This window comes from Phragmites australis, chromosome 13 (assembly GCF_958298935.1).
Source record: "Phragmites australis chromosome 13, lpPhrAust1.1, whole genome shotgun sequence".
NCBI classification, from domain to species: Eukaryota; Viridiplantae; Streptophyta; class Magnoliopsida; order Poales; family Poaceae; genus Phragmites; species Phragmites australis.
This window is the reverse complement of record NC_084933.1, coordinates 15,843,810-15,858,294: the sequence shown is the minus strand read 5'-3', so window position 1 is coordinate 15,858,294 and position 14,485 is coordinate 15,843,810. Positions and strand designations below refer to the sequence as shown.

At 39.7% G+C, this 14,485-nt stretch overlaps 1 protein-coding gene and 1 pseudogene across 2 annotated transcripts; one reads left to right on the top strand and one right to left on the bottom strand.

Annotated features, from left to right (window-relative positions):
- Nucleotides 1-1,298: 1,298 nt before the first annotated feature.
- Nucleotides 1,299-5,847, bottom strand: LOC133889446 (probable calcium-binding protein CML14; annotated as a pseudogene).
- A 2,974-nt stretch (nucleotides 5,848-8,821) lies between these two features.
- LOC133888228 (probable protein phosphatase 2C 39) lies at nucleotides 8,822-12,700 on the top strand. 2 transcript variants are annotated; one of them, XM_062328388.1, is made up of 6 exons: nucleotides 8,822-8,983; nucleotides 9,097-9,240; nucleotides 9,339-9,470; nucleotides 10,202-11,502; nucleotides 11,591-11,855; nucleotides 12,290-12,700. In XM_062328388.1, exons 4-6 carry the CDS (start codon nucleotides 10,333-10,335, stop codon nucleotides 12,409-12,411), a joined length of 1,557 nt encoding a protein of 518 aa, XP_062184372.1. In that variant the 5' UTR covers nucleotides 8,822-8,983; nucleotides 9,097-9,240; nucleotides 9,339-9,470; nucleotides 10,202-10,332; the 3' UTR covers nucleotides 12,412-12,700. The 2 variants fall into 2 exon arrangements, with proteins under 2 accessions (XP_062184372.1, XP_062184373.1); XM_062328389.1 differs by having other exon boundaries at nucleotides 10,194-11,502.
- Nucleotides 12,701-14,485: the final 1,785 nt, after the last annotated feature.

Here is a 14,485-nt window from a genome sequence, read left to right as displayed (position 1 = left end):
TTTACCAAAAGGTAGTTATCAAAAATAATGATCAAACGTATTTATTGAAGACTATGTCAATATTCTAAACGACAAGTAGTAGAGAACGGATGTAGTAGCTTGTATCTGATCTAATCATTGTTTCAAACAAGCCCCTCACTATTAATGTATCCTATAACATTGGATTTTTGCGTAATTATTTTGTCAGCATTAGAAGCGGTGGTCATAGATTTTTTTCGCCAAGAATATGTAGGGATTTAGTAGTAGGTTGTGTGGGTTAATTTCTTTCTTCATGTAGTCTCTTACTATAATTTCATTCTATCCAACTTTTAGATATAAGCTGAGACCATTTAATAAAAAACAAGTATGTATACATCACACAATATAAAAGGGACCGGTGCAGTTTCTTTTTAAAAAAAAATAGTCGTTACTCGTCATTTTCATTGCAACTCCAGCCATCTTTGGTTTGCTTTGTTTCTGAAAACAATAATTAAGAGTATGCGTTCTGCTGAAGCTGACAGCATAACAAAGAGAACATATATATTAGTACAAGTACAAAGATAGAGCGTTTGTGTTCATGTATGATGCCGTAGGCAGCCCAGGGAGGAAATATTGAGCAGATTTAGACATGGATGTAAACAACTTCAGCCCTGCCATGAACGATTCCAAAGCGTAATTTGTTTTGCCCAATGACGCCAGGAATACTTGGCCGACTGCGAATTGAAGCCCCACGTATCACTTTCAAGTCGATCACTTGGCTGATCAATAATTCGTGACAGTTGCAAGCACGATATAGTTTTAAGATTAGGCTTGGTCCATTGGCTGGGCAGTATTAGTTTTTATATGCATGTGTGTGATGTGATGACGAGCTTAAGGCGCATTGCTCTCTGCTCTCTGATAGGTTCATGTTACACCGGGAACCTACTAGATTCAGCCATTAGAGGTCAACCAAAGCCTGAAATGTTAAATGACGAAATTATAAATAGAACCTTGTGAAATTAGTTCATTACCATACTATTCTTTCTTTTAACTCCTAGTGTCTCATTATTGCCCTTCTCATTTGACTTTTAGTTTGGACTTATGGTTGATCCCTAAGCTGTCATAAAACTATATGCTCCAAAGTCCCCAAGGATCATATGTGCACCCAAACATCTGATGTGCATCGACACGACCATTACAGAGTCCTAGTCATGGAGTGGCAAGCATGACCCATTTTTGCAAAGGTAAATTTGTTCCTTGCCATTATGAAATTGCATGTTTTGAAAAATACCATTATAAAGAGCTATATCTGACTGGGGCCAATATAATTTTGTTCGGCTTCATACCATTGTGTACACCTCCAACGCCCTTAGGCCCACTTGCAGGCCATCGTAATTCATTATAGACCATATTTCCCCTGCCTGTCGCTCCAAAGCCTTGGCCATGATGGCGGTAAACTTCGAGAAGCTGATGACCCCGTCGCCATCCGCATCAGCTTCGTGCATCATCCGCATTAGCTCCTTGAAGGTGAGCAGCTGGCCCAGGCGCGCCATGGACCGACCAGCTCGACGACGGAGATGTACCCATTGCTGTCACGGTTGAAGGCATGGAACACCTCAAGTAGCTGTGCCTAATCAATGAGGTACGTCTATGTGGTGAGCATGGGCGCAATGGCGGCCGTCAACTCGTTGAACTCCACCTTGCCGTTGTCATCCTTATCCATGTCGGCCAGTAGCACGTGCACCACGTTGCCCGTGGGACGTAGTTGTAGGAATTAGTAATGTTCTAAGAGGAGGGGTGAATTAGGACACCTAAAACTAATCGGCTCAAAAAAAACTTCATACGATAAATCTATATTAATTTATAATTAAATATGTTCTAGGTTCATCTAGTGTGTCTACTCTACCGTTCAAAAAGGTTTACAACTTATAGTCAATCCTAACAAACTATTCTAGGAAGGTAAACATACAAAGATAGATTACAAGTATGTAAATACGGAAACGTAAAAACGGTAGAGAGAGTAAACTCAGTACAAGGGATTTTTATCTCGTGGTATCGATGGTATAAACATCACCCGATCATAGCCCTTAGCCACGTAGACCTCAAGTAGTTTAAGCCACCAAGGCAATGTCTCACCACAAGCCTATCTTTCAGTCACTTGCTGCCGTCTTCACTTCAAAGCTTGAGCTACCAAGGCAAGTATCTCTGTATCCCTATACAAGCTTCTTACCGCTGCTCCACACCAAGTTGGAGGGTCAAAAAGTATGAACCACCAAGGCTCACAGTGCCGACAAGTCACTAAGACTCCAAAGTATCGGCGTACCATTTAGTATAATGTAGGATCATTTTTTATCCTCTCTCTAGGCAGCAACACTGAAAGGATAATGATGTCGCATAGAGGGGGTGAATAGGTGATTTTACAAAAATTCATCCCCCTTTACCGTTGGCCTAAACTTGCAGTAGAAAATAACTAACGAATTTTTTACAAGTGAAAAACCTAAATATACTAGGCTCAACTAGTGCACTATCACTCTAAAAAGATATGAAAGTTACAATCCTATGGTGACAAAGATTATTCAATTCTAGCAAGATATATGCAAGAAAAGTCTAGTTGAAAATCCTAAAAATATTGTTCACCGGATATTCCGGGTTGACCTGGATACTCCAGATTCAGATCTGATTATACAGTATCTGGAGTTTCCGGGCGGTTGACTCGGATACTCTAGGTTCAGCACAGTAAGAACTCAAAACTGAAATTAAAGTATGTCTAAAGAGTTCTATCTCAAAACAAATGAAGTCGTATGTTCCAAGTGATGATGCCAAGTAGATCCACGAAGTAGCTACAATTAGTTTCACGCGTACAAGTAGATCGAGCAATATGCATAAATATTAAGCAAGAACTCAAGAACAAGGATACAAGAGAGGAGAAACAAGATATGTTTCCTGAAGTTCGGATACCTCTAGAGGTTCCTACATCTCCGTTGAGGGGCTCGGCACACTTGAGTCGGGTCTCTCTCAACCCTTTTTATCTCCAAGCTTGGTCACACTTGAGCTTAGGTTTCTACTCTTGATTTCTTTCCTTCCAGACACCAACTTCCCACAGCGCACCACAACCTTGGGTGCTCGCCGGACACGCCTAGCTGCCTAAGAGCTCAAAGCTCCAAGAGTAACAATAGCTTCGCGAACTTCTTGCCGATTAACTTGAGTGCTCAAGATGTGAGATACGCTCACTTGCAATTTCTCAACTCAACTCACTTATTTTCTCAAATCACACACTAAAATAGAGTGTGAATGAGTTCTTTAAGCTCTAAAGATGTTCTTTTTTGTGCTCTTCCAGCAACAACAAAGAAAGGGACTGAGAGGGTATATATACCCAACTCTTAAAAATTAGCCATTACATAGCTTTTTTACTGACTTGGAGTATCCGGGTCAACCCGGAGACTCCAAGTTGGCACTAAAACACTAAACCGAAAACCCTGGCCGGAGCTCATCCCAGAGACTCCAGACAAAACACCAAAACCCGAAGTATTCGGGTCAACCCAGAATATCCGGGTAAAACACTCAGGCCCTAATAGACGACCTAGTTCGAAGCTAAATCCGGAGAATCCGGCCAACTCGGAGTATCCGGGTCAGCCCGAAGTTTCCGAGTTCAGCACAGTTGACCCTCTGAAAACGGCGATAACTTTTGATCCTAAAGTCTAATTTCGACAATTTTGGACTCTATGGAAATCTTGTTCAAAGGGCTACACAATCCAACTAAATTCATGACTTAAAACACAATGGATCAAACTAGGAACACTCCAAAACCAAATTTAGACACTTTCATACTTCCCACACCATGCTCCTTAAGCTAACTCTCACTTTGGGTTAATTAGAAAACTCTTGAGAACTGAGACACGATAATTAGCTCTACGTTGCATCCCTCTTAATAGTACGGCATACATATACTCAAATTCAAATGTAAAACTCGTTTGAACCAATTTGAGCCTTTAAATACTTTTAAATACCGCTTCTTTCTTTCAAACCTTGAGGGTTGCTAACTTCCATATCGTATTTACTCCATCTCTTCTTAATTCTTCATGTGTTTGATGCGAGTCACCCATAGCTTCTCATAGCCTCATATGGTCCATTAGTGCAAAGCCTTCACTCGATCTTCACCATCACATTGGTCATTCGGCGCCAAGTCATTTGCTTACTCTTCACCATCGGATGGTCCATCGTAGCCGAGTCTTGCTTGCCCTTCACCGTGTTGCCATATAAAACTATTTTGTATCTGACATCTTCAATAAATTCACTTTATCATATATGGAGTCCAATCTTGTTCTTCACTCTTGGCATATATGATTTCAATTCAACTTATATCTTCTTATGGATCGTAACCCTAACTCACTCTCAAGTATAAAACACATGGCTTAGTCCATAAAACTCTATTGATAATGGCAAACTTTTAGTTATTTGATCTCCACAAGTAACTTAAAATTCATTCTTCAAACTTCTTGTTCTTCTTATGAACATCACTGAGATCTCAATAACTTTGATGCAATTCTTTGAACTCACGGTATTTCTCAATAAATCAATACTTTATTTCTTATGCATCTCCTATAGAATAACCTAATAATAAGTCTCAACATCATTGTTAGTCCATAGATATTGTCATTACTTACCCAAGCATCACCTAGAGCTCATTGATCTTGATGCGTATCTCTTCTCCATACATCACCTATGGAATATCCTACTAACAATTTTCAGTAACATAGTTAGTCCATTGATATTGTCATTAATTACCAAAATCACACATAAGTGCTAGATGCACTTTCAAACACCTAGCAATAACTCTCTCTAGGCCTATTAGCACAAATTACTCCCTAATCCTATGCTTAATTACATTAGATAATCACTTTAAGCAATTTGATGACCTGAATCTCTTCTCAAGTATCTATGGTCTTCTTAGGACTTAAGGACACTCAAATGGCCGAGTGGAGGGTATTTATAGTCTTAAACTTGCGAACTAGCCATTGCTCTAACGGCTCAAAAAGATTGTGAACATCGGATGACCTGACGTCAACAGTAGTACAAACATCAGACCATCCAGCGTGTATAGTAGCAAAAACTAGCTGTTGAAATCCCACTCAAACTCGTTGTGAATACCAAATGTTCCAGTATAACATTAAACTCCATCACCAGACTATCCGATGGGTAGACTTGAGCCGACCGAGCCACTTCTCACTGTGCATTAGTCTGGTGTGTATAATCTTCTGATCACCGGATCATTCAGTGTGTACAACTCCTCTCTTCACTAAAAATCTTCTGAAAAATGCTCCGGTGAAACCTTCAGTGTACACTCCTCTTCATCGTCAGACCATCCGATGTGTACAACTCCTCTGCTAAAAAATACACCTCCTGTAAAATGCTCCAGTGTATACATCACCTCAACACCAGACCATCAAGTGTGTTCTTTAACTTTTTTTTCTATGTCAAAACACTTCGGCGTGTATACTTGTCTGAGCATCGAACTATCTGGTGAGTTATCTTTTGTAAGCACCGGATCCTTCGGTAAGTGTAAATTTTTTTATAAACTCATTCAATTCAATCTTTCTTGAGTTCAGCTTTAATGACTTCTTCATATATAATATCTATGAGACCTACTAAACCATATATTAAATAAATATGTTAGTCACATTGACTATATTATTATTAATCATCAATATTACATACATACATAAAAAGACCGTATTCGCTACAACAGTCCAGGAGCACAGCAGCATCGCCAGCTCTAGCTGCGTCAGGCTACCGTCATCGTCCATGTCGAACCGATTGCTTTAGTTGGCTCCCCCGCAGCACCTTCTCCACCCGCGCCGGAGTGGAGGCAGCCAGTGCTAACCTTGTCATTGCTAGATCCTAAATCTTTGAGGCTTTGTGGAGACTAACTGCAGCTAAATGAGGAGGATGGGCAGGGGTAATGTGGTCCATATGGATAAACGGTGGCTTGCAGTGGGCTGTTGGAGGGTGTACACAATGGTATGTTTCCAAGTCGATCAAAATTATAATAGCATAAGCATGGTATAGTTTTTTATAGTGGTATTTTTCAAAACAGACAAATTTATAGTGGCATAGAACAAATTTACCCTTTTTGCAAATAAGTTTTGGTCTACCTGCGGCGAGGCGAAATTGTTGCTGCTATGCCACCGGTGATGGCACATAGATGGTTTAAAGTATAATTCTTCTTTCGAAGCTAGGTTGGGGAAGATTCACTTTTAAAATAAGTCGTAAAAATGTGGGACTGCAGGAGTTGCTTGCTACCAAATGCACTATACTCCATCGCCATTATCTGTTCTTATTCTCGTACAGATGCAAATTGTTAGTTGACTTTGTGCCTTCTCACATTCTGGGATTGATGCATCCAGCCTATTGCCTATTTTTTTTTCTGGATATGCTCTTAGGTTATCTTCAGCATTTATCTTAAATTTTTATCGTCAAAAATACTATTACAGCATCCCCTATTATTATTATAGCATCTCTTATTTTTTTCATCTCCAGCAGCTATCCTATTTTCTACCTTGTACTCCTCTTTTTCTCCCTCCGAGCCCGCTGTCAGCCTCTTATGAACAGTACTGCTACAGTATAGCCATTGTTTTCTGCCTCTGGGCACTGTGCAGCCTCTGTGAGCAGTGCCGCTACAGTGTTACGGGTGCTACAGTAGTCCCGCAGATTTGCAGGTTCGTTTCCTCTCTCCGCAGACTGTAACAACACTGTAGCGTACTGTAGCACCGGATACCGATGCTGCCTACGTTGCTACAGCACATGAACAGTACACCGTAATCACTGTAGCAGTCGAATCTGCAAAAATGCCTCCTCTACTGGAGATGGCCTTAGAGCCAGTTTGATAGTGTCCTATCACATGCGTATCCTATGTGACAAGTTAGCTAAAGCTACCATCTAAGACCTAAGGGTCCGATGCATTAGTTTTAGAATGTGCTTCCAAGTTCTGAAGCTATCGTCGACACGGATCCTCTGCATTAATGACGATTAATGCAGAGGATTACTGTTTATACAGTACACGAGTCTGCTGCTACAGCCTCCGCACTAATTAATCACTGTTTAGTGAGGATACTGTAGTTACAGTGGTTGATTATACTGTGTCACGGGTATGTACTGTAGTAACAGGTACTGTAGCGTTCCTGTAGCAGTTGATCCAGTCCATCCATCTCCAAATCAACGGTTGTGGAGTGCTCCTAATGCACACCACAGTAGCTCTCTGCAGTTGCCAGAGGATCCGTGTCCATCGGTTGAAGTTATGTCACCACAGGATTTGTGTACGCATGTGTTTATTCCACTAAGGATCCTCTAAGAAGGATGCATCATCTGCGGGTAGTCGTATTTATTTCACTTATGGTATGGATCTCTGTGGCTTGACGATCGTTAGGAAGCTTTACATGTAACTTTTAAACTAAAGATAACTAGTACGAAGCTTTACATGTAACTTTTAAACTAAAGATAATTAGTACGTGAATAACGAAGGTGCTCCCGGATAGAGTTTAATACTAGCATTGTTATTTATTCGATACCTGTTACTACACACGGCACTTAGTATAGCCGTTTCTTTTTAGAGAAAATTCATACAAGCACAACCAGCCCCTCTCCGGTTTTGGGGCCGGTTCCACTATCCTAAATCTGATATCATCCCTAATACAATCTATGAGCCTTAGAATTTAAGAAACAAGAGTAGCGATTGGGTAATTTTGCACTACGAAGAAAATATAATTCTGAATTCAAGTCGAATATGACTTAAACCTAGCATCTAGGAGGTAGGGGTATACTCTCACATCCCCACGTACCAACTAGCTAGACTTATTGTTTAGTTTCACAGGATTCCATAGATAACAATTCAATTCTCATCGGAATGGAAAGAAGCGGTGACTAAAGTGTCTAACGTGTTACACAACAATGTATGTATAAAGTGTCTAACCTTTAGACCAACATTATAAAACAATATATATGCACTAGGTCACAAACACGAATTGATGCGGCCTTTCGTGTGAATTTTATTCTTGCACATGATGCTTTCATTTTTCAAAAGGATTTTAATGCAAAACTCTATTTGCCTCTCGCAAATAGCCTAAAAATATTTACCTTATAGGGTGGATGGCGAAGATGAGGAGAGAGTGGGCTTGGCGACCAAGGGAAGAAGAAGATGGGAGACACAGGGCGGCTCCTCATGAAGGGTGATCCATTTCTACAAGAATAACAAATTCCTATTTACAACTCCTCATGAAGGGTCAACACACTCTATATATTTCCGATTCAAAGTGTCTCTCCTCTTTTCCCTTTTTAGGTAATTTTTTAAACCTTTTATGATTTTTAAAGGTTTTTCAGAAACCTTTTCCCTAAATTTTCTTGTTAATTTTATTAAAAAAATTCCCGCTATTTTTTTCCGTAATTTTTTGGTTTATGCAGGACACCCTCCAGCCACATGCTTTTGTCCCCGTATACAAGGGTGAAGTCACTGCGAGGTGGGTGACATGGTTAGATTTGGCATATCCAATCAGATTGCAGGAAACGTTAGATCTCAACTTAAAAGCAAACTAAGCATTGTTGCCTCATATTCTCTTGTGATTATATCTCAAGAAAAATAGTATATGTGGACGTGTGTCGCGTTATGTAAAGTTATACCTCTAATCTTATTTAAATACGTGTTAAAATACATCTACATGAATATGTATAAACATGAGTATAGTATACATGTATGAGTACGTGTATGTGTCCCACTCATACTGCCTCATAAAAAATTCTCAACTTAAAAAAATACGGAGTAACAAAGAAAGAAAAACTGGGCGAATTTGTTACTTCTCCCTCTCTCTGCCTCGCCCACCTATCCACCACCGCGATATATTCGCCGCCGCCCACACCTTCCTCCAAATTTCCCCATCCCACCCTCCGCACCACACCCATCGTCTCCTCCAGTCCTCCGCCTAGCCTTGCTCTGCTCTTCTTGGATTGCGACACGTGGTTGATCATTTGCGGAGAGGTGAGCAAATCATCTCCCTCTCCTGGTTTGCGTTCTGTAGATGTGTATGGATATGCAAGCTCACTTGTTTTCCTTTTTCTTTATGCTGATTCTTGATTCGTGTTCTGTGATAGGGCCTCCAAAAACGAGTTTTTTTTCCTGGGGAAAGATTTGTTTTTCCCTTTCCGCGCATTGGGGTGGGATCAGGGATGAGGGGAAACGAGGGGCTACTTCACCTGGCCCGATTCCCACCTCTCTGAACTTAGATGGATGCATCTGTACGTATCATGAATTTATTTGTGCCTTTTCTTGTGGTTTCTTTCTTCGAAAGTTCTCCTCATACTGTCTTGTGGTTCTTTGTTTTTGTGGTGCGTAGGTGAACGCCAAGAAGAAGGTTAGTTTCTGTGGAAGCACTGGCCACAGCCGCTGCGGTGAAGTTCATAAACGTGTTTGGTCCTGCCGTATGCGAGACCGGTCCTTGAAAAGAACCCACCCCTTTTCACTTCAGGTTATTGTTCTCTGCCCCCCCCCCCCCGGGTGCGCGTACTTGTCTTAAACAATAGCGTTACCCTTTTTTTCCTCTCATGAGTCATGATGATGTCTTGATAGCTTTGGTGAGGAAAAAAGAATGTGAGAGTGGATCTTGTGGAACTTGGTGGCGTGTGAGATGTAGTATTTCCGTTTTCTAAGAACTTAACTCGGCATCCTGTCCCCTATCATGTCTGGTAGCTTAACAACAAGGGCTTGCGAGTATAAAATGAGTGCATCTATTTTTGGTAAGAAGGTACAGTGTACAATTCAAGTAGTCATAATAAATATTCATGGGATTTGTTTTCTCAAATAAAATTTCATGGTATTGGAAAAAGGCTACTATTACAACTTGCACATGTCAAACTGAGGTTTCTCATTGTTTCATGGCGATTGGCATGTAACGAGATGTATGCGAAATTTCCCTGCTCAAATGGTTGGAAGTATAGTCAAACCAACTTACCACTCAATGACTCAACGCAAGCATGCTATCACCAGAATTGTTCACATTCCATCAGTTACAGCTTTTGCCCACAGCTATACGATATAAGTAGGCGAGAATATAGTAGATTGAAAGTCACCTCTTCCATTATCGTAGAACATGGTATTTAAGATTTTATTTTTTTACAGCAGTTTCATCACTGAAGCAATGAGTATTTTCTGATACGGTACCTGGATCATTTTTGTAATATGTTGATTTTAGTATTGCAGGTTTGGTTTGCATTCCCATTCAAGTATAAAAGAAGTAGTATTTGGCATGGCATTTGAATAGTATCAGAACATTGAAACAAAGCGTTGCATCAATATCACGTTACATTGGTGTTATACCACTATAGAAAACGATGGTGGAGGAACTGTTTTATAAGAGCAGTGATGATCACAGCATCAGCTCTGAGGAAGAAGATATGCTTGTCAGGAGTTGTAGCAATCTCAATGTCAGCTTTGGATACCATTGTGATTCTTATCAGAGCTTTTCTCCTGAAATTGATCATGAGTCTGGCATCTCTCCTAAGAAGAAATTTGGAACTACTGCCATGATGGGGTCACGAAATGGATCATTTACTTGTTTATCTGGTGCTGCAATCAGTGCAAATTTCACGCTGGCTAATACAAATATTTGCAAAGGTCTTATTGGCGAAGAAATTTTACCAGAGCTAGATTCACCAAACTCTTTCAGAAAAATTGTTTCTTCTCCATCAATGTCAAGATTGGACTTATTATCCAACTCACAAGGCAGCCCTGTATCAACTGAGAGCTCTATATTTGAAATCAGTAAAAATCTTTGGAGGTCCAGCGCTCCAACAACTGTATCATCTAATTTTCTGACCAGTACAGAGGTGAAAATGGCTGGTGGAGCTGCTGGAGAGGATAGAGTCCAAGCTGTGTGCTCTGAGAAAAATGGATGGTTGATTTGTGGAATATATGATGGATTTAATGGGAGAGATGCAGCTGATTTTCTAGCGGTAACTCTATATGATAACATAGTATATTACTTATACTTGTTGGAGTGTCGGATTAAGCAACAAAATGGTCTGGATAATCCATCAGAAAGCTCTCTTAATGGTGTCAAAAGTGAGTTAACACTAGCCATGAGAATTGCAGAAAATGAAGACATAAAATTTTCTGAAGCATTTCGGGCTGGTTTGCTGAATTGCCTTGCTGCTGCTGTTGAGCAAGCTGAGAATGACTTTTTATGCATGGTTGAACAAGAGATGGATGATAGACCAGATTTAGTTTCAGTAGGGTCTTGTGTTCTGGTTGTGCTTCTTCATGGAAGAGATCTGTGCATCTTAAATCTTGGTGATAGTAGAGCTGTTCTTGCTTCCATGCCATATGCAGAAAATGGTACCTTGAAGGCTACCCAATTGACGGAGACCCACTCACTTGAAAATCCACTGGAGTACCGAAGACTTTTAGCGGATCATCCCAACGATTCTTCCGTTGTAAGGGGTAACAAAATAAAAGGAAAGCTGAAGGTTACTCGTGCTTTTGGAGTTGGCTATCTAAAGCAGGTAACATATTACTCTTTAGATAAGCGAATAAAATTCATAACATTCTTACAGTTGTAACTAATACCTTCTTTTTTTGGTCAATTTGCAGAAAAAGTTAAATGATGCACTCATGGGCATTCTCCGAGTTCGCGATTTGTGCAGCCCACCTTACGTTTATACAAATCCACACACATTGAGTCACAAAGTTACAGATGATGATTTGTTTGTTGTGCTTGGTAGTGATGGCTTATTTGATTTTTTCAGTAACGATGAAGTTGTTCTGATGGTTTATCAATTTATTCATGATAATCCAATCGGGGATCCTGCAAAATATCTCATTGAGCAACTTTTACGCAAAGCAGCCAAGGAAGCAGGTATCCTCCAAAATATATTATGAATTTTAATGATTATAGTATCAAATAATGAGTGGTTAGACACTTTTGCCCTGCAAACCAGTAATTTTATAGCCCAAATGCGCATACGTATTTTTCATATTGTGTAGAAACATTGGAATTGATTTGTACTTGATTGTGTATCTGTTTCAGTAAGTAGTTCCTTTTGATCTAGACCACAAAACTTGAAAGACATCACATATTCTAAATAGCTATAATAGCCATCAGTCTTTGATCGCATATAAGGACTAGTAGCTTGTAAGAAACATGTAGGATTTCTGGAGGAACCTGCTACATTGATGATTCATAATTCTGTATCTTGTCCCCCCTATAATTATCATCTTTGAAATCCTTTCAGAGTAATACGGATTGTCAACGTGCATCAAAGCTAATTCTTTCTTCATATGTGTTGCCAGCTTTAACAGCTGAAGAATTGATGAGGATACCTGTTGGGAGTAGGAGAAAGTACCACGATGATGTGACCATCATTGTTATCATACTCGGAAATGCGCAGTGGACGATTGCTGCATCAACTTAACTGTGAAAGAATGGAGAGCTAGACAGATGGGCTATCAGCTGGTCAAATTGTGTTGTTCACATACGACTATTCCCAATTATATGATTTTGATGAGCCTGGTGTGGTAGTCAATAAATTTGTATGTATCCTTTGGAATATTGGTAGTGAACAAAACCTTTTGTTAAATCAAAAGGTGCACATGGATTTGTTTGGCCTATTTTTGTACATTACTCAAACATGGATGCTCTTCGCTGAGACTGGATTCCATGAACGGAATCTTAAACCCTTTCTAATTTCTATTTTAAGCTTTGTTAGCGAAGATGTACACAGCCACACACAAAGGAGTCAGAACGTTAAATGAGACACATAATTAGAACTTCGAAGAAACACGTCTCTACATAAGTTATTATACTTAAGTTTGGATGCCCCCTTTTATTTTCCAGAAGCAGCCGTGCATGCTTACATAGAAATTGATCATTGGACCTTTTTGGTCGTGCTGTTAACCTGAGTCATTTCTTTTTGTAGCATTGTTGACTTCACACCTGTCATAGGATAATCGCAGCTGCTGCCTTGTGAAATTTGTTAAAGGGTAAAGCGATTGATAGATAGTGACCTCCATCCTTTGACATCTGACTGAATCTCCTGTTGGATAAAAGCACATTTTTAGATTTAATTTTATTTTTAGATAAATCATGAACAAGAATTGATATATCATCATTATTATACAATAAGAATATAAATTAGACAGGTATATAATAAAACTACACGTATCTAATATAATCAATAATAGGAACAATGGAGTATCGTTCAACGTGACAAACATGATTAGAAGAAGATTAATCGTAGCGAGAGACGCAGAAGATCTCATGATGATGATGTAGAAAGTGACAATGAACATGAAGCAGATTGCGAGCAGTCGATGACGATAAGCAAACAGATCATGAGCAATCACGCGGAGTGTTTCCTAAAACCCTTATTTGCCCTCTTCCGATGCAGAATCTCAAGAATGGTAGATTTCAAAGACATGCTCTCCGATCATTGGTGCCCGTTGATGTAGCGGGACAAATTAGTCTACATGTGGTAGTGCAATAGAGAGAGGGGGGCCAAACTCTAATTTTTTGTATTCTCTTGTGGTGATGGTCGTCAGATTTTATATAGAGAAAGCCACTCATCATAGATGTGCCACGATTGATTTCTCTCTCTCTATCTCTCTCTATATATATATAACCGTGTTGATCATTTTTCCATGTGGCAAAAGAAAAAACTTTAAAAGAAAGTCGTATTTGTGCAAGCAACTGGACTCAATTTCAGCGAATCATTCACACGGATATCATATGTCCACACCCTTCGCCACGCCCTAGCCATGGCCCAGCCCGGCCCGACGAGGCGAGACAAGGCCCCTCCATGCAACGTTGCATAAGATTTTCATAAATATTTGTTTGGAAGAAGTGACAGCTTATAATAGACATAATAAACGTTTGAATAACATTGGATACATAAACCTAGAGACTAAATTTAATGAACGCACAAACAAGAATTACAGCCGCATGCACTTCAAAAATAGATGGGACGTATATGAAATGTGGAAACATTAAATGCCTCTGTTGTAGGGAGGAATCTCTTAACTGGATGCATTGTTGCTACTGATGATTGGTGGGAAGAGTAAAAAAAGGGTATGCACTATTTTTTTTTTTTCATAAGTTCGGTCTGTCATGTGTATATCACGTACTTCTTTACAATGGATCAATGTACCTTTTTATTACCTATATGCAGGTGGAGCCAACTTGTATCAAGTTTCGGTATGTATGACTTGAGTATGAAGAGGAGCTACGGGTGTTGTTCGATGGTAACACGACTTGAGTATGCAGAGGACATGGGAAGAGAAGAAGAGACGCTAGATCATCACTATTTCTTTCATTATTATGTAATCCTAAGAAATCTTGGACCTAATATGTGCCTTCCTGTTTATATAGTGTTTCTGAGAGTACTAAACCTTTTGTTTCATTGATCAGTCAATGAACAAATCATGTGTTTGATCCAAGGTGTATATGGTTTTTCTGATGTGTCCTGCTGGTTTTTATCAAGTCTATGAAAA

What these genes read in the sequence shown, in the direction of transcription:
- LOC133888228 (XM_062328388.1), top strand. Translation starts at nt 10,333, where the DNA reads ATGGTGGAGGAACTGTTTTATAAGAGCAGTGATGATCACAGCATCAGC. An exon ending in GAGTTGGCTATCTAAAGCAG is followed by an intron (nt 11,503 to 11,590) that starts GTAACATATTAC and finishes GTCAATTTGCAG; the next exon opens with AAAAAGTTAAATGATGCACT. An exon ending in CAAAGCAGCCAAGGAAGCAG is followed by an intron (nt 11,856 to 12,289) that starts GTATCCTCCAAA and finishes ATGTGTTGCCAG; the next exon opens with CTTTAACAGCTGAAGAATTG.